This window comes from Hermetia illucens, chromosome 1, assembly GCF_905115235.1.
Source record: "Hermetia illucens chromosome 1, iHerIll2.2.curated.20191125, whole genome shotgun sequence".
In the NCBI taxonomy this organism is placed as follows: Eukaryota; Metazoa; Arthropoda; class Insecta; order Diptera; family Stratiomyidae; genus Hermetia; species Hermetia illucens.
The window spans coordinates 15,629,792-15,653,760 of NC_051849.1; the positions used below are offsets into that span (position 1 = coordinate 15,629,792).

General features: G+C 43.1%; 1 protein-coding gene across 1 annotated transcript; it reads right to left on the minus strand.

Annotated features, from left to right (window-relative positions):
* Nucleotides 1-505: 505 nt before the first annotated feature.
* Nucleotides 506-22,761, minus strand: LOC119654561 (mothers against decapentaplegic homolog 3). Its single transcript, XM_038060014.1, has 8 exons — nucleotides 22,205-22,761; nucleotides 21,068-21,161; nucleotides 10,561-10,775; nucleotides 10,289-10,473; nucleotides 9,982-10,159; nucleotides 9,707-9,912; nucleotides 1,119-1,263; nucleotides 506-1,047 (listed from the first exon to the last, which is right to left on the minus strand). The coding sequence occupies exons 1-8, from the start codon at nucleotides 22,399-22,401 to the stop codon at nucleotides 924-926; spliced, it is 1,344 nt and encodes a 447-aa protein (XP_037915942.1). The 5' UTR covers nucleotides 22,402-22,761; the 3' UTR covers nucleotides 506-923.
* Nucleotides 22,762-23,969: the final 1,208 nt, after the last annotated feature.

The following is a 23,969-nucleotide window of genomic DNA, read 5'->3' on the forward strand; positions in this document are numbered from 1 at the left end:
GGAGAACTTCTTTTTGTATTAAAAGAGGGACGAAGACGGCTACGGTTCCTTACCAGGGCATAGGCAGCTTTTCAGACGCTACCTCACCTCTGCCCTGGGAGCAGCGTGACCGAAGCGGCTTGCAGATGTTATGCGCTCCCTGGTAAGAAACCGTAGCTGTCTTCGTCCCTCTTTTAATTTTGGAAACTTGGGTGTTAAACCTAAAAAGGAAAGGATTCCGTGGACCATCAAGAGTGGGAGCAAGTTGCTCTCATTTGGTCCGGTCCGGCATTAAGTCGATGCGGACTTAGGACTCCACTGATCCCTAAAAAAAGATTTTTTTTTATACGTATAATCCTCTGAACTTTTGCCAGGCCGTTATTATGGGGAGGAACTTCCTCATCACTCAGAACTTACGTCAAACATTCTGCCGTATAATCATTCAATTGTTGCATACCACAAAACTAATTCAGATCTAATATTTGATCCTACATTTTGTAAATTCATACAATAATACGCTCATATGTTAAAATTATCTCATATCTTTACACACATACATTGAAATAGGATCTTAATTTTGCGTGAAAGATGTTATATGTTCTATCATCATGCAATGATTTTCGTAGTAACTTTTTTGTGTCTAATTTTCTTTTGTATATCGAAATCTAAGGTATTACGCTTGCTTTCTTTTTTGCGAGTTCACTTTATCCTTTTAAATTGAATTTGAATAAAAAATCATCTTTCCTGCTTTAGAAAAAAAACTCTCGCTCGTTCTTCTACGCATTTTATAATACGTCAAAATACCTAATGATTAAGTGTGTGTGCATTCAAGCATAATCAAGAAAGAAAAATAAAACGTATTAAACTTATTACGTAATTATGTTGAATTTTTTTTTCATCTCTTTTCACTTTAATGGCCTTTGTGCTTTGCTCAACTCACAGTTTTACGACATCGAGCTACAGGGAAGCCGGGGCGAACCCATTTGTGTCAGAACCCTGTCAAGCCACTGCAAGGGCCCGTTTAAATGTAATTCTATCCAACATGGTGTTGATGTGACTGTTTGTCGTCTAAGAAAAAATCAACAAATGCATATAATTGCTTTCTAAGAACCACAACTACACACTGAACACAACTTTACCTGTACTCGGCTCCCCAACCCTTTACAAATGACATTCGTATTGTGCACATTCGTGTTAATTGGTATACTGCTTCGAATCCTTGTGATACAGATTGGGATAATAAAGCTGCGAATTCCTGATTGTTAAATATTTTCAAATTGCAACCTAGAAATAAAAAAGAAAAACTATATGAACTTCGTTTCACCAAATATTGGGTTGAAGAAAGCAATATAAATGACGAATGTATGTTGATGGTAACGACTTTATCAACCGGGATTCTCAACTACTGAGCAACACCGACCAATAGAGCGCAGAAAATAAAGAAGCTATTTCTGTGAAATTCAGAGTTGAATAGAAAGGTTAAGGATGGGGTAGGGTTTTCAGCTTGAAAAAAAAATGTATTTTTTTAGAAAAATTGATTGAGTAAATTTCTTGAAACGGCAGCAGTCAAAAAACACATCTGCACGCGCATCCGGTGCATGTAAAGAATATTTGCATATCAAAGGTGAATATTCTCCGCATGCACGTATATTTAGCATGTAATTTGCAATTTGTAATTTTTCTATATAGCAAGCAAGCATTTTGTATATTTTTTGATATTAGCATGTAAGCACTTTTGTTGCTATTTAAGCGAGATCCATCAATAACAAATTCAGTGTATTTTCAAGTCCTGAAGAACTAAGCCTTTTTATTCTTCTTCAGTGAGGCTGCTGGAGACTTCAAGATTTCAAAATATGCTCGACTGGACTAAACTTGATTCGGTGTTCCACCCAATTAAGGAAGACAGACTCATTCGATGTTTCACACAATGAACATACTGACAGACACGTGACAACCGAACTTTACTTGGTTTTGGATTGAGCATGTGTTTCACCTTATCAGGGAAAAAGACTCACTCGGTGTATCACCGAGTGGACCTGTCAGAAACAAGACATTTATTGGTGACCCCGACGTCATTGGCCGATCACAATATTAAACGGACACGAGAAAAATTAAAAACTTTGTGGAATTCATCCCAGCCAATCATGGAGGCGATACGTGAGAAAGTGAATAATCTCACTCACCAACAAGATGTGACGGACCAGGAGATTCAACGTCTTTTGAGGAACTAACGGAAGGATCCGGTAGCTCGTAAGACAAAGGAATATCTCACGATGAGATTAGAACAATTGGAAAATCTCTGGACAGCCTTTTTGGAAGAAATGAAGACCCTCAAGAGTTAGGGCATTATGTTCCGGATCATCCATATTTCGAGAAACAATATTGCTCTTCAATGCGCGAATACACCAAGTACAAGGATGAACGCCTTCAGGGTTTGGAAGGCACGTATAAGCTGAATATTGATTTTGGTAAATCAGCCACGGGTACCTTGGATGCAAGGGCCGCCAGGGCAATAAACAATGCTCAGAACGATCTTCCCAGCGATGTCGTGGTACTAATAAAGCAACAGGAATCAAGAGTTGTGGAAAATATCATTAGCGGTATCGACACAATTGAACAGGCACAACCCAAATCATACTACGAATTGAAGACAGGTACTTTATCAAAATACTGCGAAGGGTTGCGTCAAGGCCATCAGGATATATGACAACATCCCAGCGATCCAAATGAGTTGGGATACAATGAGGAGAATTTTCTCAACATCGAAGAGCGAATTCGAGACACCGTTCAAAACTAGAGCCTAGCATAGCTCCCGCTACAAGGACTTTTGCAAGCATCAACTTATCGCATGTGACAATTCCTACCATTGACGGCGATTATGCACAATGACAAACTTTCCACGACTTATTCCGCCAGATGATTCACGAGCAACAATTGGGGAATGCTCAGAAAATGTGATAATTGAAGAGCAATCTAAAGGGTGAAGCAGAGCGACCTATACGTCATCTGCCCATCACTGACAAAAAATGGCAGTGCATGGACGACGCTAACAACCCGCTAGAGAAATCAACGATTGATGATAGAAACGCTATTGGATAGGCTCACCAGCACTGAACTGTCTACGCGAAGGACATCGAAGTGCACAGTGCAGCGTAGGAAGTTGTCTTAAATGTGAAAAGAAGCACAACACTCTACTACACATGGACGCCACTAGTCAAGACAAAACAACGCCCTCTATCACCGCAATTCAAACAACAGCCAACACCACCAAACAGGGGCAAGCATCACGTACTGTAAAGAACAAGGGTTGCACAAATGTCAGCCATTCTATTGCGTTATCAACGGAAATATCTGCATCAGAAGGACCTTTTGTGTTATTAGCTACTGCACTCATCAAGGTGATAAACCAAAAGGGCAAGTCGATAAAAATGAGAGCTCTGCTAGATAGTGGCTCTCAAATAAACATAATTACAGAAACGGCTGTGAGAAAGCTGGGACTACAACCAATTAGTTACCATATACACATTCGAGGTCTGGGCGGAGCGTCGCAACGGTTACGTTGACATTGCAATCAAGAATCACTACGTTTGCACGGAAGATAGACACTATAGTCTTACCGCATATAACATACTCTCAACCATCGCAAAGTCTGAATTCAAGGAATTGGGCATACCCGGCAACATTCAGCTTGCCGATCCTCATTTTGGCCGGGAAGGGCGTATTTATTTGCTCCTCAGAGCTGACATCTACTACGAACTATTAGCTACAGGGTAGATGAGGCTATCAAAGAGCTTTCCACGGCTACAAAACATGGTCTTTGACTGGATAATGTCTGGAAGGATTGTAACATCCTATCAGAAAGAGGTTAAATGCGGCATCCTCAACACCGATGATTCCAAGCTCAGCGAGCAGATAGAGCGTTTTTGGAAATTGGAGGAACCAGAATCTACAGAGAACCATGCGATGACAACACAAGAAATCTTCTTGTTCTTTTTCTTCAACCTTTGTCCCGTTCACAAGCGGGGTCGGCTCGTCGTGATCGGCTTCGCCATTTGGCTCTGTCGAATGCCTGATCTGGGTGCAATCTCGAGGCTTTCAAATCCCCATCCAGCGTATCAAGCCACCGTTGCTTAGGTCTGCCTTTTGGTTGTTTACCATCGACTTCGATGTTCAGATCAATCTTGGCAGTTGAATTCTCGTTTGCACAAATTGCGTGACCATACCATCGAAGACGCCTCTCTCGCAACTTTTCCACGATCGGTGCAACCCCATAACGATCGCGGATATCCTCATTTCGGATGTGATCTAAACGTGTGACGCCACTAGTCCAACGTAGCATCTTCGTCTCCATTACCGCAAGACGCCGTTCATTGTCTTTTATGGTCGGCCAACACTCAGAACCATAGAGAGCGACTGGACGCACGACATTGCGGTAAATTTTAGATTTAAGACGTTCGTTGATACGTCGATCACAAAGGACGCTAGTTGTGGAACGCCACTTCATCCAGGTTGCGTTAATGTGTGAAGCAATTTCATAACGCAGTTCTCCATTGGCTGATAGCGTTGACCCGAGGTATTTAAATCGCTCAGTTCTGGGCAGATCACTGCCGCTGACAGTGATTGTGCCTGTTTCATGGGGATCGGTCGTCAAAAATTCAGTTTTGTTTAAATTCAATCTGAGACCGTGTTGCATGAGGCGATCATTCCATTTTTGAACAAGTTGCTCGAGATCATTTTTGCTATCAGATGCTAGGAAAACATCATCTGCATAAAGCAGTGTGTAGGGCGCTGGACGTTGGATATCCCGTGTGACGGTGTCCATAACAAGAACAAAAAGGAGTGGTGAGAGGGCACTTCCTTGATGAACACCAACAGAGACACGAAGCGCTTTTGATAGACCCGCCATGCTTCGAACTTTACTTTTCGGATCGTGGTAGAGCAATTGAACCCAGCGCACGAGTTCTTCTGGCATGAAGTGTGGAAATCATTTTGCTCAAACCATGAGACGAATGAGCAATGGACGTTTCGTTGTGAGACTACCTTTCAAGGTCGATCCAACAAAACTCGGCAAATCTAGGGACAATGCGGAGAGGCGACTTTTCAAATTAGAATGGAGATTAGCACGAAACCCAGAACTACGCAAAGAGTACAATAAATTAATGGACGAATACAAGCAACTGGGGCATATGACGGAAATAGAGAAAAGAAATATTCCGAGTCTTCATTAGTTTCTTCCCCATCATAGCGTTCTGAAGCCAGAGAGCATCACCACTAAACTTAAGAGTAGTTTTTGATGCCTCTTTAGAAACCTCTTCTGGATACAGTTTGAACGATGTACTTGCTACAGGCTACAGGCGATTCTGGCTGCCTTGCTTTGTTTTTACTGCCGACATCGAAAAGATGTATCGGCAAGTCCAGGTGTCGGAAGAAGACAAGAGATTTCTATGGCGAATGAGCCTTATGAACCTATAAGTTATCAGCTGAACACGGTCACATATGGTACTTCCTCTGCACCATATCCAGCCACCAAATGCCTATAAGAATTACCATCACAAACAACGCACAGATAACTACCTATCAGAGCGACATATGATGGCGTAAAATGTCACGTGTTGCATCGATGTAAAAATTTAAGAGGATATTGAGATTCAAATCGGAGTCCACCGGGGTTGCATCTTATCACCGATACTATTTCTTCTTGTTATCGATGACGTTCTTCATGCTATCTGGTCCGGTGAGTGTGGAGAAGTTCAATGGACAATTGCATCTCGATTATTGAAATCTGTTTGCTCTCTCTCACTGGATAATAGACTTTGGCCAAATGGCTCTGGATTTTGAAAGAGAGGCAAGTAGAGTTGAATTGAAGATAAACACCAACCAAACTGAGATTCTAAGTCTGATGGGCATTGCACTCTCCTTATCTACATTAATGAGCTGAGCATCGAAGGCATTGATCAATTTGTATGTCTAGGAAGCGTGGTTTCTGCCGGCGGTGGCATCGAACTGGATGGCGTAAATGCCAATTCGGATTTTCTTATACAAGAAACAAGTAAAACCTTTTTCATATCTGAAGTGTTCAGCTTCTAGCCTCCTGACTTGTTTTTTCTTTTGAGAAAAACAATCTTGTTACCCAAATAATCTGAAACATGCGTTTTTAGCATGATCATAACGGTACTACGATGACACCTGGGTATATTCTTGAAGCAAGTCAATAGCAAATTTTTCGTTTCGAATGCTGGGCCTCGGTTCCCTATGCATGTAGCTTCCTTGGGCGATCGCTCATTACCTTCGATCGTTGCCTTGGTAGGAGCTCGTTTTTTTGTTCGCTTGTCTTTTAAATATATGGAGCCCCATTGCGTTGAATTTCATAAGAAGCCGTTTCCGAGAAAAGTACATGTGGCAAACAGACAGTGAATCGAATTTAATAAGGTTTTGTTTTACACAGAACCTTAAAAAGAAATTAAATATACGAGGACAAAGGAAGTCGCCGCAGTCCTAGGACCACCCTGAGTGGCCGGAGACGACCAAGAAGTGAGAGCTATCCCAAAAACCTAAAAAAATAGCGAATTGACCGTGAAGGTCCGCCCGCAAATACTGAAGCCCCATCGAATTGCTCCGTCGACAAGTGCTTGCACGCATCTGTGCTAGGCAGGCTCGGGAATGTAGGGGGAGGGGGGTTTGAGCACTTCGATCCTCCACGTGTTATTATACAAAAATTCACCTGTCCTTTCCAATTTGCACCGAATCCTGAAAAATAAACAAACAGGGGGATTCGCGCCAACCTACCGAAATAATATCACGCGCGCTAGACTGGCATAAAAATAAGAAAAAATAACGATTCGACCGCGCGCATGAAGCCGTAAAACTCCGAACTCGAGTGCTGCAAGCGAAAAGGAGGATACACGACGGATCGCAATGTTCCTCCTGCCCCAAATTTATGGCGAGGCGCGACCTTGGAGGTTCTCCCCTGCCTTGACATCTTCTGGCCATTATATTGGAAGATGTACCTGGGAAAGGTTACACGGAAACTACACAACAATGAGCACTATAGAGCCATGCCTATTATTTCGTGCCTCAATTGAATGACTTTCTTATTGGAGACAAGTTTTTCAAATAGAATGGGGTTATATGCCACAGTATACGTAAAATAATCTTACTGAAGAAACATTTGGCGGACACGTTGTTGCTCCAAAAGGAACTGTCAATTAACAACCAAAAGATCGCACAATTTGACACCCTTGGGTTACTTTATATGGGGTTATGTGAAATTGTTGATTTATGAGAGCAAATTGGCAACTGTTGGCTTAAAATTGCATTAACCATTGCCGAGATACGTTCTAAATTAGACTTCAGAATTTGCAAAACATTCGAGGCAGATGCAGACCGTCATCAAAACAGCTTTTCTCACCCGTGCAATCGTCCCGAAAAGGCGCCATAAGGTCTGGCTGATTGCCGAAAAGAAGAGGCGTATCGAGGAGCGTACAGAACTCAACGTGTTTATTATGGAGCTCCAGTACCGTGGAAAACCTCGGGAAGTGAAGCTTAGCATGAGTCGTGATAAAAGGAAATTCATCATTCTCCTAGTCACGGAAGTAAAAGCTGCCGCAAATAATTACAATTTTGCTACCGTATACCGCATCACGAAAGAACCTAGAGGGGCTCGCAAGTCTCTCGAAGGGGGACGTTAACGGTCAACACCACATTCACGACGACGTGCAGGTTAAGTAGTGGACACACATTTCGCAACTGTTCTCAACAGTAAAAGTGGTAAAGTTCTATCTGTTGTGGAACCGTAACATGCGAATATGGACTACTTCTCCAAACAAAAGCGACATCATCCTGGTTATCAATATATTCTAGCGGAAAAAGACCGCTCGGTTTGATGGTTTCATCGCGGAACTGTTCATAATCGTTCCTGCTGTATCTGGAGGGCTGCTTCTTTTAGTCATCTGTAAATCCCGCGAATCTAACATCTTTCCCAGGGAGTGGAAACGGGACTCTGAAAGAAGCAGTCTGTCTTGGGTAAAACGTATTAAACACCACGCATTGACCACATCAAGGTTTAATGGATAATTTTGAAGCAGTGCACGGATCTTCGGTTTATCCGATCTTCATCAATAACGAGAAGGCTTTCACTAGCGTCAACAGAGCTCTGGGTCTGGAATGTTTTACGCAGGAGGAGCATTACAGGGATGCTAATAGCTGGCTGAAGCCAGGCTCTAAATTTAGAAGGAGAGGGAAGTAAAATCGGACTGAATATAGGCACCAACAAAACGAAAACTCTCAGTATGACGGGCCATTGCACTCTTCGTGTCTGCATTAACAGGCAAAATATCGAAGGTGTCGATCGATTTCCGTTGTTTTTGCCGATAGCGGCACCGATCAGTTCTCTCGCAACATTAAAAGGACTAGGTCCGTCTTCAGTGTAATGCATTTGGATTTGGAAATGCAGACAGACCAGACCAAAGTCGAGTTGAGGTTGTTCTGCACCAATGCCCTCTCTCTGTTGGGTACAGCATATGGGAAGTTACCATCACTAGCTCCTCAACTTAGTGAGACCCACCATTAAGTAGATGGTGGACTCAGGAACACTCCATCGCAAAACAGAAGTGGGTTACCACCACTCTTATTCAAAAGCCACGAGCGTTCATTAATACCGTCATCGGGATACTCTGGCCTGCGAAGATCCTCAAGTTAACGGTAGATGTGTTGATTGGGGGACCACAATTGCAGTGGATAGGTTACACTTTAAGGGACAACGAAGAGTGCATTATGACATGCGATGGAAGCCTTTTACTCACAGTGTCCAAAAAATGGGCAGTCCCAGAATCACCTGAAATGTAGGGTTCTCTGAAAGTAAAGGGGAGAGTTGAATTGCATTTCGTTGAACCGATAACGACGACACGTAGGCGTGATGGTTGGAGTGGATAGTAGGGGATGCAGAAGTTGCGCCTGATTATTGTGTTGTAACTTGGTAACCCTGTGGTAGCTTGCTTCATTCTATTTCATCGCAATTGAGGGGTAGCTCTAAAAGTTTATAAGCTAGCTGGGGATGCCACGACGCAATAGTATGAGAATCCCTTCCATTCACCTAAAACCTTTTAATTTGATTACTAACGTAATCTCTATCTTTTACACGTAGGGGGCTCCGACTGATTCCAAGGTTCTGTATTCCATTTTCACGATAAGCGATATCCCCCAGAGGTTGGATGTGATAATTTGAAAACCGGGTAGGCCCCAGAAAGTGCCTTCCGTTCTAATTATTTGCGATTGACCCTTTTGTAATAGTTTCGTGCTGGCTGCGGTTGATACCCCACATCGCAATGGATAGGTCTTTGGGCTTGGGCTGGATTGATTGCACCAATGCCCTCTCTGTTGGATACAGCATACCATCACTAGCTCCTCAAATTAGTGAGACCCACCATTAAGTAGGTGGTGGTGCGCAATGGATAGGTCTTTGGGCTTGGGCCGGAGTTTCCCATTTTTGTCAATGGCAGGAGGCGATAGACTTGGCACCCACTAGTATGAATACCGAGCCTGCTTCCCCCATAAACAAATTCTTCCATATAAAGGTGGGAGGTCGCTAGTGGACGTGTTCTCTTCTTTTTGAATTGCATCGTTATTGACGATGAAAAGTGGATTCGCTACGATAACCCCCAAAAGTTCCAAAAATGCAGCCTACCTAAGCAATAATTTCAAAAATTCAGATAAAATAAACATAAATTACCTGGCGGTATCTTGCAAACAGTCGCTGGATGCCATCCATACCGTTGATTGCAATTAGGACTTTGTACAAATATACTTGAATCGCTTAAACATTCCGCAAATACTTCGCCTCCTATGTAATACAGCCGTACCCCTTTCCCTATATGACGTCTTGTCTGTTCAACCACTTCATTCCGGTTGACATTTGATAGTAAACCAAGACAAAATCTAACAGAAAATATGAAACCCAATAGATTAGACAATTCCAAATAATTTACTTCGTATTTATGTAGTTACCTTTCTGAATTGGACGGATCTGTAAAACCGTCAACTGTGATTGAAGGTTGCGAAGCGTGGAAGGTCTCACCGACTCGTGTGTTCAATTCATAGTAACTTATCGAACACCAGAAAGCTGGTTCATGATACATTACAGGTTGAGCATCCACTGGTGGGCTAGGTGTAAGTCGTGACATGCCTAGAAATGGAGAACATCAAGAAAGTTACCACACAATCCTTTATTCAAAGTAAGAAATCTAAAAAAACATGATCAAGGAAAAGTAATATTGGAAAAATTCTTCTTCTATCGATACCAACAATCACTCACTCAAATTATCATTTTGGTCCATAGGATCACCATCCTCAGACATATAGCCTGGAGGAGGTGTCTCTGTACTGGGAATGCTAGTAACACTCAAGCTACTAGAATCCATGATGGTGGTATTGCTCGGTATTTGTTGTCCTAATGTTGCTTCCATAAATGGTGGATTGTTTTGTGGTATACTGAAATTACTTCAAAAGAATAAACGTGAATAGCATTTGCAAGGATCTTACCATCATCATTTGATCCCAAGCTGTCTAACCTATCATCATACTTACTTCAAACCATTGTTAAATTGAATATTGTGCGGTATTTGATTACTGTGATCATCCAGAGGGTAATCTGTTAGAGAGTCTGGTGGCGTGGGTAATGACTTTGGTACCAAAATTGATAGCTCAACTTTCTTGTAATGGTATGGATTGATGCAGATCTCGTCTTTTTTTAATTGATAAGCAAATTCGCAGTGATCGAGTGGTTTTAATTCATTTTGACTCTGTGATGAGACAAATAAAATTACAAATGAGCAAATTTGAACAAAACTATTTGAATAATTCATCAGAAACACAACTAAAAGTTTAGTGCCAATTTGTAAAAAGTACACTGAAATGTATAAAAAATGCCGGAGCATTCTTTAGACTCGTTTATTGACCGATATCAGTCATGCACAAATTTCAACGTGTAAACAACATATTTTGTTGATTATTTACGTTTTGTAGATACTAATCAAGAGATGGGAGGATTTGGACAGCAAATTAATTGGCGCCACCTGTACTCATTGACGGCAGCCTGAGTTTCTTTATGCTGAATTTTGGGGGATGAAATCTTACCGCACAAAGCGAAATCATGGAACTATTGGTCGAAATACATTTATTAAAATCAATCGTAGATGAAAGTACTCACGTTCTTTTGGATGGACACTGCTTAATCAGTCTACTATGTTTGTTTGTTTTTACTGTCTTTCCAATTCTGGAAATGTACTGTTATTGAACAAAATAGATACACGAACATATCGAAGAAAGATTGCCTCTCAACTAAAATGATATCATGAAGGTATTCCTCTTGACAACGTAATATGCTTGTGAGTCATTCGATGTTTACCTCTCGGTGCACAATTACTGTATTTCAGGCAGACGCTTCTGGAATAAGCCTCTGCGTCAGAGAAGTATCCAAATAAATGGCGAGGCACAAAGCTATTGACGGAAATGAAAAAATAGCTTCATTTACTAGAAAAAGATGCCAATCACCCAACAAAAACAGGAAGCCTGGCGTTTCAGACATGAGAGGTTTTGTGCGTTTTTATGTTAAGGATCTTTGGGTACTCGATGTATCCGTTTGTACAAAACTCGTAGTGTATTAATAAATAAGTGAAACTATTCGTTTTAATAATCCCACGGTCCTCTTCGGACACAGATCGATTTTCCAAACAATAACAAGTAGGAAATTTTTAAAGTGACATTGCCATATTGTTTAGATCGCCGATATCTACGATTGATTTTGCCACCAAGCTGAAATTTTTCTATTATAAATACAGCCACGTGCACTAACACCGTGACACAAATGACACAAATACCAATAAAGAAGCTCAGAACGCAACTGCTATCTTGACTGCCCACCAGAAATTATCTTTTTCATCCTATAAAAATTTAAAGCTTGCTTAAGCTGTTTCACCTCCCGTGTATAGTCTTCTTGGCAGCGACAAATAAACGTCGTCATCCTACTCAAACTTTTCAAAATCTTTGAAACAATTTGTATTTATGGTAGCGACTTGCCTAGAACTGAGCAATTTAAATACCTCGGGTCAACGCTATCAGCCAATGGAGAACTGCGCTATGAAATTGCTTCACGCATTAACGCAACCTGGATCAAATGGCGTTTCACAAATGTTCTTTGTGATCGACGTACCAACGAACGTCTCAAATCTAAAATTTACCGCAATGTCGTCCGTCTTACCGCTCTCCATGGTTCTGAGTGTTGGCCGACTGTAAAATAATGAATGGCGTTTTGCGGTAATGGAGACGAAGATGTTACGTTGGACAAGTGGCGTGACATGAGGATATCCGCGATCGATATGGAATTGTACCGATCGTGGAAAGACTACGAGGGAGGCATCTTCGATAGTATGGTCACGTAATTCGCGCTAACGAGAATTCACTTGCCAAAATTGGTCTGAACATCGAAGTCGATGATAAAAGACCAAAAGGCCGGCTGAAACAAGGGTGGCTTGATACGCTGGATGGGGATTTAAAAGCCTCGAGATGGCATCTAGATCAGGCATTTCATAAAATAAAATGGCGAAACAGATCATGACGAGCCGATCCCGCTTATGAACGGTACAAAGGCTGAAGAACACGATTAATCGGAGTATACAGCGAACGCCTCGCAAAGTGTTGTCGGATTTAGGAAAACCTATTGAGAGTATACGCAAGTTTCTCGAGAATATTGACGGTAAGCCTACAAATTCGTAAGACTCAAGATCAAAATAAAACTTCTTTTGTAGCCGCGAGGCGACCAGCTCCAGCTTATAACGAAGGTGATTAGGTAATGATTAAAAATAAATTTCAGTCGAGAATTAATCAGAAACTGTTACCGAAATTTAAAGGTCCTTACAATATTACAAAGCAATTAGCCAACGATCCCTACGTAATTTCAGATATATCCAATTTGCAATTAAGGGGGTCATCCCGTGTGAAGGCGGTTTTTTGGCTTTTTTTAGAATTTTTTTATGAAGAACTAGATAAAGGTGCAAATATGAATTTTTCACCATATATTTACTAATATCTTGAGCATGCGTAGTAATTTTTCCAGCCCGATATTCACTATATTTCAATACAGAGCAACTTAGACACTCATCTCCAAAAAAGTTATTTTTCTTCTGCCACGGTAGGCGCTGTGATCATCTTAAAGAAAAAATGAACACGGTATTTTAATGTGCGAACTTAATCACAGTCCGCGAACTAGGATTATTAAAAAATATTAAAAGCTAAATCTTTGATGCCTATTTTTTTTTTAATTTTTGTGTTTTTTAAGGGTTTTATAATGAATAAAAAAAAACGGCCGAATGAATCGCAATCATACTAGTTTTCGAACTGTAGAAATATATTCTGAATAAGTCGTTAAAATTTAAAAGAATTTCGTTGGATAAATTTTGGGTTATGGTGGCAGCAGATTTTCAACATGCAGTTTCGAGAAAAACGCATTTAAAAAGTAGAATCTGATTTTTAACCATAAAATTTTAACTGGCCGCTAATATGGTGTACCTAGTCCATAAACTTTAGGTTTCTTGAAGAAACACATGTAAAGTCTTAGGTTCAAATCTTATGATTTTAGCGAAGTCATTCAGATCGATAAATACGCGCTTTATTACGGCGATCGACATAAATCTGGCATGTGACTTATCACGTGTTTAACACTATAGTTTCCGAACGACTCCGAATATCAAAAAATCACTTTGCCCATATATAACTGATGCCAAAAAAACCGATTCCTCGAATCCAACACACGGGATGACCCCCTTAAGTCAGAAACCGTTTTCTGGTATTTATGATCACTCAAACTAACTAGAAACTAATGTCAATTGTGAGGGCGCAATAGAGTCAGAATAGCCGAACTGTAGTGCTAATTCAGCCGAAAGAAATATGGTGTACTTTTAGAGAAGAAGAAGTACAAGAGAATCAGCAGAAACGAGAAGAAGTGGAAATATACGATTATTTGTATCAGTCAAGATCAGTGTTTTTCTTAAGGGGAGATATACAATTAGAACTTCCCAGAAATTCATTTTTTAATCGATAGTGCTATATTAGAAGAATATTGCCTCAAAATTTCAAAGCGAAATTCGAAAAATTATAAAAGTTCCAGCCCTGTGAACACTGTGCCTCAATGCTCGAATTTAGACCGCTCCGCTCTCTCTGTAGAAAACGCAGAGAAACAGGTATACGAGGAACTTTCTTTCTTATTGCACTGATCGGATTCTGAAAATAGACAGAATAGAGAGAGGGGTGTAGCTATAACCTAAAAGGTGAAAGGGCAATTCCGTCTCCATCGTCAAGGCCGCGAAATAAATGCAGGTCCCCTTATAAACACTGGCCACGAAGTAAATCGTAGAATAGCGTTTATTAAATGCATGCTAGGTATTCGCATGGAAGGATTGAACTTATTTTGCGGTTTAATGATTTTTTGCGAAGGCCTTAATGAAAGCGCATACAACATCGTTCGGCATATTTACGGAAGCACAAAATTAATGTTTGGATGGTGTTCGAAAAAAGCCGTTGAAGAAGAAAAAAAGGAAAATGAAAATTATGAATGACCGATATTGAATTTTAAAGTTTCCGGAGACGGTTCTTGGAAGAAACGTGGTTTCAAATCGCTATATGGTGTAACGACGCTTATAGAAAAGTAATTGACTTGCGTGTAAAAAGCAGTTACTGCCAATCGTACGTCTGGAAAAAAAGACAACTTCCCAAGAATATGATGAATAGCTTGAAAATCACACAGAAGATTGCGTGAGAAATTACGAGAGTTCCGCAGGCAAAATGGAAGTTACTTCTATCACTGAAATGTTCTCAGCCTCTGAAGAAAAGTTCGGTGTGAAATATTGCAATTTCATCGAAGACGGTGATTCAAAAACTTTTAAGGCCATATTAGATGTTAATTCATATGGCGAAGAATTTCCAGTTGTAAAGAGTGAGTGCATTAGGCATGTGGCAAAGAGGATGGGTACTCGGCTCCGAAATGCCAAAAACCAACAGAAACTTGGTGGCAGGGGTAAATTAACGGATGCGCTAATTTAAAAATTATCTACATATTTCGTACTAGCAACCAGAAGAAATGAAAAAAGAAATCTTGGCCACTTACTACCATCGGTGTTCAACTGACGAAAATCCGCGGCATGAATATTGCCCCACTGGAGCCGACACCTTGTGTAGGTGGAGAAAAGTCAAAGCTGTATGCATTTTTTTAATTTTCGCCAATGTCAAATATTATAGAAACTACATGTGTCTAAAATAAAATCATCATCATCATCATCAACGACGCAGCAACCGGTATCAGGGCTACGGCTGCCTTAATAAGGTCCACCAATTCGACATCCCTAAAAGCTGTCTATGCCATCGCTCCATCTCAGGTAGGGTCTGCCTCGTCTTCTTTTTCTACGAAAGATATTGCCCTTATAGACTTTCCGGGCTAGATCATCCTCATCCACACTGATTAAGTGACCCATCCACCGTAACCTATTGAGGCGGATTTTATCCGCAACCGGACGGTCATGGTATCGCTCATAGATTTCGTCGTTATGTAGGCTACGCAATCGTCCATCCTTATGTAGGAGGCCAAAAATTCTTCGCTCGAACGTGGCCGAGAGTTCGCAATTTTTCTTGCTAAGAACTAAAGTCTCCGAAGAATACATGAGGACTACAGGTACAATAAGGGCTTTGACACTATGGTGAGAAGTTTCGAGCGAAACAGTTTTTGTAAGTTGAAATAGGCTCTGTTGGCTGCCAACAACCGTGCGCAGATTTCATCGTCGTAGCTGTTATCGGTTGTGATTTTCGACCCTAGATAGGAGAAATTATCAACAGTCTCAAAGTTGTAGTCCGCTATCTTTATTCTTCCCGTTTGACCAGTGCGGTTTAATGTTGTTGGCTGGTTGGTTTTTGGTGTTGACGTTGCCACTATATATTTTGTCTTGCCTTCATTCATCTCGCGCCAATCAGCGCCTGCTCGATCTGGATGAAGGCAGTTTGTACGTCTCGGGTCGTTCTTCCCATAAAGTCGATATTGTCAGCGTAAGCCAGTAGTTGGGTGGACTTGAAGAGGATGGTGCCTCTCGTATTTACATCACTTTCTCCAGGGCTAAATTGAAGAGGACGCATTATAGGGCATCCCCTTTTCTTAAACCGTTGTTGATGTTGAATGGTCTCAAGAGTGATCCTGCTGCTTTTATCTGGCCTCGCACATTGGTCAAGGTCAGGCTAGTCAGTTTTATCAATTTCTTCCGTACCGAATTCTCTCATGGCCATGTACAGTTTTACCTTGGCTATGCTATCATAGGCGATTTTAAAGTCGATGAAAAGATGGTGCAACTGGTGTCCATATTCCAACAGTTTTTCCATCGCTTGCCGCAGAGTGAAAATCTGATCTGTTGTTGATTTGCCTGGAGTAAAGCCTCTTTGGTATGGGCCAATGATGTTCTGAGTGTATGGGGTTATGCAGTCTAGCAAGATAGCGAAGAATATCTTATAGATGGTACTCAGCAACGTGACACCTCTATAATTGCTGCACTGTGCGATATCTCCATTTTTATGTATGAGGCAGATAATGCCTATTTGCCAGTCGTCAGGCATTGATTCACTGTCCCACATCTTGGGCACAAGTTGATGAACCACTTGGTGTAATTGGTCGCTTCCATATTTATCCATTCGGCTGTAATTCCATCGGCTCCTGGCGACTTATGATTTTTAAGCCGATGAATTGCACGGACTGTTTCTCATATACTTGGTAGTGGCAGTATTTGTCCGTCGTCTTCAGTTGGCGGGACCTCCAACTCGCCGATGTTCTGGTTGTTCAATAACTCATCAAAGTACTCAACCCATCGCTCCAATATGCCCATTCTGTCAGAAATCAGATTTCCAACTTTGTCTCGGCAGAATGAACATCGAGGTGTGTAAGGCTTCATCCTACTGACTTGTTGGTAAAACTTGCACACCTGGTGCGGTTGCTCCCTGTACTTTTCTAGTTCATAGACTTGTTGATTCTCCCAGGCTTACTTTTTCCGTCTGTGAGGTCGCTTCTCCGCTCGACGGAGTTCGTGATAAGTCTCTGCGCGTGCCCGCGTTCTTTGAGAATGCAACATTACTCGGTATGCGGCATTCTTCCGTTCCGTTGCTAGCTTACATTCATCGTCAAACCAGCCGTTCCGACTCCTTTTGCGGCTGGGGCCAAGTATGTTTGTGGCCGTATCAATGATAACGTTCTTCAGGTGATCATGAAGATCATTTGTTGATGCTTCATCTCCAGGATGTCTGTTGACTGCGGTTATTGCGGCATCCATTTCCCTCTTATAGGTGTCGCGGAGAGCTGTGTTGTGGATGGCTTCAGTGTTCACTCTCACCTGATTGTCAGAGGGGATTCTGGGTGGTATTGTTATTCGAGCTCGGAGCACCATGCTAACGAGATAGTGGTCCGAGTCTATATTGGCCCCCTATATGTTCTTACACTCATCAAGGCTGAGAGGTGGCGGCGTTCGATCAACACGTGGTCGATTTGGTTGAAAGTGGTCCCGTCTAGAGAGGCCCACGTATGTTTGTGGACCGCTTTTCGCGCAAACCAGATACTTCTAACAACCATTTCGTGTGACACTGCTAATTGAACAATCCGCAGTCCGTTATTATTTGTATTTTCGTGTAAGCTATGGGAGCCAACGTATCGCCCGAATAAGGGCTCCTTCTCTACTTGGCTGTTAAAATTCCCAAGTATGATTTTGATATCATATCTGGGACAGGCTTCGAGGGTTCGTTCTACTGCCTCGTAGAAGGTATCCTTCTCCGACTCTCCAGTCTCCTCTGTAGGGGCGTGAACGTTAATGAGGCTTATATTTCTAAACTTGCCTCGCAGAGTGCATAGCCGTTCGCTTTTGTTTTCAAAGCCAATAACAGCAGGTTTCATTTTTTGGCTGACTAAGAAACCTACTCCGAGCACATGATTTACTAGATGGCCGCTATAATATATGATATAGCGACTCTTCTCCCTGTCCAACGCATCTCCTGTAACGCTGTTAAGTCAGTCTTATATTGAGATAGGGTATCGGCTAGGTGCTTGGCAGTTCCTTCTCTGTATAGGGAGCGCACGTTCCATGAGAAAATGCGCAAATCGTTATTCCGTTGTCGTTGACGGATTCGTCGTTACAAAGTCCATCCTGTCCGAGGCTCCTTTCGTGGCTCCGTAACATCGGTTTTCCATGTAGGGTTGTCAGCCCTACCCAACCCCCAACCTGGAGGACCAGTTGATACAGTTTGTCCCGTTTTAGGCGCGGGAGACTCGCCTTCATCCTTCTCCGTCTGCAGCTTTTCGTTACGAAAGAGCTCCCAGCGGCCACCACGTAGAGGTGGAGATAAGGTTTGGTAGTAGAGCTGTTGGTGTTGGTTCAGCAAGCATTTGCCAGGTTTTATGCTCCATCGTGGGTACCAATCAACGTTTCGCCCTGGGACCTATACTACCCTTTGACCAAAATCTTATCCAACGTTTAAAACTACTTATAGTAGAGAAGTTAAAAGGACCAAGATGTTGCGCGTTGTAATTTTGGCAAAGGAATAGGAATCGGGGAATGAAAGTAGACTTCGAGCTCTGCAACGGGAACGTTGAAAATGTCTCCGCTATGTGTGTTATAAGACGCAGGACGGCAGGTGATGTCGTCAGCGGCGGAGCAGTCCATCAGACAAGGAAAGTTTAAAAAATGTGCATAGATCCAGATAGGATCTACGCTGCTGTAGGAAGGGAAGGATTCAGAAAGCGGAGGCGAGAGGGGTAGTCCACACGAGGGAAGCTTTTCTTAAAGAGGGAACGGGTGAATTTACGTTGTACATTTTCAATGGCAAGACAATCACATTTACGAGAGGGTGACCAAATCACGGAGCAATACTCGAGGGTATTCCTCATGAGGGAACTGAAGAGAGCTAAGGAGGGTTGGATGGAGTCAAAATCAGAGGAGGAGCGAAGTATAAAGCCTGACAATTTTGCTGCTAGATTGATGACATCGAGGCAATGGGTGTCAAAGCGGAGCTTATTGTCGAAAGTGACTCCGAGGTCTTGAGTGGAATTTAAGCAGGATAAGGAATGTCCGTTAAGAGAGTAGGAGAAAGAAGTGGGTGAGGATTTTAGGGAGTAGCACATAGAGTGATACTTTCTGACGTTTAGCGCTAAACCATTAGTCGAACACCAACGAACCAGAGTGTCCAGGTTTGATTGAAGGGAAAGACAGTCCATAGGCGACGATATAGAGGAAAACAGCTTAAGGTCGTTTGCATAGAGCAAACAGGGACAAATAAGGAGGGGAGGAAAGTCGTTAATAAAAAATAAAAATAAAAGGACAACAAAGGAGGAAAGGAGTAGATCCCTGTGGGACGCCATAAAAGAGGGAGAAAGAGCGGGAAGTACAACCGTCAAAAGAGACGCGGCAGGATAGGTTGGAAAGGTAAGAGGCAGCGCATAAAACAAGTGGTATGGGAACGTTTAGAAACGAGAGTTTGGATAGAAGTATCTTGTGATTTACAGCGTCGAAGGCTTTAGCGAAATCAGTGTAAATGATATGCACTTCTTGCCGTGAATTTAGACATTTGGCGACAAAGTTGGTAAAGTCAAGCAGGTTGGAGGCAGTGGACCTACGTTTAACGAAGTCGTGTTGCTCTTTCACTATGTGTTGGCCAAAGTGGGCGGACAACCAGTCGCTGACATATCTTTCCAGGATTTTGGAACAGGAGGAGAGGAAGGAAATGGGACGGTAATTCTCGGCAAGCGAACGATCGCCACTTTTGTGAATGGGGATAATGAGAGCCTCGTTCCACAAGTTGGGAAAATGATTCTCTTCGAGGCTTTTGTTGAAAATAAAAGATAGGGGAAGGGAGATGGACTTACCAGTTTTGAGCAAAAAGAGGTTTGGAAGACCATCGTAGCTCGGTCCCACATTGGCATCAAGTTTTCCAATGAGGATAAGGATAGTGGTAAGAAAGGGAGTGGGAGGCGATGCGGGGCAGGCTACATAAACTATCGGGAGGGATTCGAAGGAAGGAGGAAGAACATAGACACACGAAAAGTAACGGCAGAGTAAATCGCCAGATAGTTGGGGAGAGTTAGCTGAGAAGCCAAAGAATTTAATGGACGGACAGAATAACTGGGCAGGGCAGCGGAAGTTGCGAATGTGGGACCAGAACGGTTTCAGGTTTCCGCGCTTTAGTGAGTCTTCCACGCTGGACAAATATTCGTCTCTGGACTTATGTATTAAGGATTTGACCGAGGAACGGACGCACGTTCCATGAGAAAATGCGCAAATCGTTATTCCGTTGTCGTGGCCAGGCTCGTCGTTGTGTTGTCAGTCCGTCCGAGGCTTTGGTTGTGGCTTCGTAACAAGTTGTTTTCTGTGTAAGGTTGTCAGCCCTACCCAACCCCCCAACCTGGGGGAGCCGTCCCGTTTTTAGGCGCGGGAGGCTCGTCCTCATCCTTCTCCGTCTGCAGCTTTTCTTTAAGGAAAAGCTCCCAGCGAAATATACAGAACAAATAATCAGAGAAAAATTGTCCGCCCAAATTATGCATTTGTATCGCTTGGGCCTGCAGCTTCACCAGCAAATCATGCTTTGATTTTTATGCCATATTTTGCATAAAATCGGATTTTGTGCCTTTCCCCACAAATGAATCTCATTTCTCTGTTGCAACTTTGGTTGGAAAGATTTCTACCCAATGTGGTTGGTTCCTCCATTCACTTAGATAAAAAATCGCAGAAAAGACCTCGAGGCAATGGTAATGGAAATGAACAATATAAGAAGTCTCGCAATCAATATTCCAGTGAAGGTCCCGATCTGGCCTTCATATTTGTCTGTCAAACCTCGACTTTGACTGTTCCAGTGCAAGTGAATTTTGCACAATTACGTCTCAGACCAACCACCACCCACCGCCCCCACCAATTGTAATCAAAAGCGCGCAATTTTTCTTAGTCACTGCCTTGTCGCTAGACAAATATTATTAATAATTTTCAAGGCCAATTGAAATGACGGTCAGTGGTCGAGCGTGCAATTTACATACCTGCAAATCAGGCCAGCGCCACAATCTGCAATAGATGACGTGCGGGAGTCCCTTCCTGAGGGCTGCGCCATTCTCTCCGTTCACTGGTTTGCTCCTGCAAGAAAACGTACATCAAATTCAGCATCAAACTCGCATCAAGTCTGGGAAGTTGGTTACAAGCTAATTTCCACAACATTCTCTCCACCGGACCCGTGCCAACGTTCGCAAGTTACTAACTGTAGTCGTTAATTACCCTCAGGCACACGAGCACACAACAAACTCTGCGAAGCCCTCGCCGCGCTATTATCCAACACTTTTGTTTACAAAGAACCCAGACCAGAAACTGGCGAGAAAGTGGATACCGCCGTAAACAGCACAACAAAGCAAACCGCCGAACAACCGTTCCGCCAACTTCTCGCTATTATTTGCTCCGTTCGATTTTCGGCAATGAGACTTTTCCTGCGGGTCGACGACTGACATCGAACGCCATTTTCTATGTGAACTCCGTCGAAGACGATTAAAATTGGGGTAGGACACTGCCCGGCACAGTTGCGGCAATCCCAAGGAGCTGGATGCCGGGCGTTGCGCGGGCCCGGGGGGGTTCCAGACATCGGGAACGGGCAACACGGCGGGGTCCCGCAAAAAACACGCGAACTTGGAAACGTCGCGAGGCCCGGGGTGCACCGGGGACGGCGCGCCGAGCCGACTTGCTCGTGAGGCGGATGCGTGAACTTGCGAGACGGCCGACCAAGAGCAAAACGTCAAAACATGTCTGGGTTCGATTGCTCGGGCCAGGTCCGCTGGCCAAATTCCCGTTCAGTCCGCAGCAGGGAAAAATCTCGGCGCGGCTAAGCGCGCTGTGGCTAGACACGACCCGTTGACAGACTCCGCGGAACCGTCCCGGGTCGTGGAGCAGCGTGGGAACGTCTGAACTCGTTCAAGTTCACGGGAATTGTCTACGTTTCCGCGGTTGCAGTTTCAGCGCGGCCGAAATCCCGTCGACGGGGCTCGGCTGGTGCCAAAGTCCGGTCCGCACAAAAACAAAATCATCTGGTCCGGTCCAGCCGCGCGACCGCTGGAATCGCATCACACGAATTGCACCACACACACGTTGGCCGGGCATCCTCCGCTCCTGGCGGACGGCCCGCAGCCACTTACCTTGGGATTGTTACGCATTTCGTGTTGTAGTTCTGCGTCGAGATCGCCTTCTCCAACTCCTCGAGTGCGCCCGACTTCTTGAGCTTCTTCACCAGACTTTTCACCGCCTTCTCCGACCATTTTCCCTCGATCGAGTCCTCGTTGCCCTTCTTTAATGCCAACAAACGTTTCACAATCGGCGGAGTAAACGGCAACATATTTCCTGAGTCGACGTCTTCCAAGTCGTCACGGTCGTCGTCGTTGTCGTCGCCGTCGCCGTTCCAAAAATCTCCAATTGGGAACTCACTTTGCACCACACAATGTCCTCTGGCACGGACCTGGCAATTTCGCGAGCACTTTTACGCGTCCGCACACCGAGCTCTCCACGGCAAAACACCAAAAAATTATCACCGCTTAATCCGACGGGCACACAGCAAAAGCAAAATTCTAGTTGCAATTCTTTGTAGCCATTTATTTCTCCAAGCAAATAAAAAATGAAGTGACGATTAGTGCTGCCATGAGAAGGCAGTCGGCGGCGGGCGAGGTTGGCAGATTTTTACGGGCGATGAGGAAAAAGGCCTGTTCGGTCCAAGTTCGTATGGGAATATAAACAAAATATGTTAATTCAACATAAATTGTTCTCAGATAAATAAGTAATCTTCAAACTGTTATTGCGCGGTGCCTGATGTTTTGTCTTTATAGTAAAAAACGTTGAAGCTTTATTGAGAAAAATCAAAATAAAAGTACTGAAATTAAATAGATTTTTTAAAAGTTTCTTTTTAGAAAATAAAATAATATCGTGTGGCGGGTCTTCAGAATTAATTTATTGTATACATTACCAGTACTTTTTCATACTACTAAGCTTCAGCCAGGAATGTACAGCAAAAAAATTCAGTTGAAGAGAGCAATATTATTTCCCATTAAAAAAATTAAAAAGACGGTAATAATTAAGAATTTAATAACAATAAGCAGCGTCTCAGGGGCGCATTGTCTCGCCACAATCTGTGGCGACCACTTCAGCAGGTTCGCGTAGGCAGTGGACTGAGGAAATGAACCACTTTATCATCCGCTCCTACTACGAAATATCGGCGGGGGCAGGAACAACATCTTACCGCTCCTTGTTGCACCAGAGATTCGTCGAGCGTTTTCCGCAATTCGCGCACATGACTGTGCAGCGAGTCGCAAACCAGTACCACTTTATAACTCGCAACGACACAATCATCAGGGAGCGTGTTCGATTTGAGGTCAACGCGGAAATTGGTGGCCAATAGTCGGCGGCATCAACAACACCCGGCCGCACTGCAGGCAACAGTTTTAGTACTCGTCGAAGCCCTCTTCTCCACCGTCCAGCTGAGGTTCCCGCTGACTTTCAGGACGAATTCCAAAGAGTGTGTATAGAATCCTCGGATATGGATCCTTTGCATAGACCTGGTATTCCCAGGCTCTATGCATCTCCAGCAACTCCGGGAATTCTATCTCAAATCAATGATGAAATTGCATCTTGATTGCGTGCTGATATGTCGCTACTGCAACTACAATCATTTGTGTATTTTGGTGCAGTTACGGCTGTGAGACTGCACAGTCAGAAGATTCGGTTTCGCTTTATTAGTTTGAGTGACCGAAGAGATCCACCAGGGAAAATTCGTCTGGAACGTCGGCGGGACTAACTAAGGCTTCACTCTAGGCAAATCAGATTTTCTCTCTGTGGCAAACGATGGAAAAACTCTTCAAATATGGACATCAGTTACACCATCTTTTTATCGACTTTAAGGACGCCTATGATAGT

Coding starts and splice junctions, on each gene's coding strand:
- LOC119654561 (XM_038060014.1), bottom strand. CDS start 22,401: ATGTTGCCGTTTACTCCGCCGATTGTGAAACGTTTGTTGGCATTAAAG. Junction 10,474..10,560: donor CAATTTAACAATGGTTTGAA/GTAAGTATGATG, acceptor ATTCTTTTGAAG/TAATTTCAGTATACCACAAA. Junction 1,048..1,118: donor GGTTGGGGAGCCGAGTACAG/GTAAAGTTGTGT, acceptor ATTTTTTCTTAG/ACGACAAACAGTCACATCAA.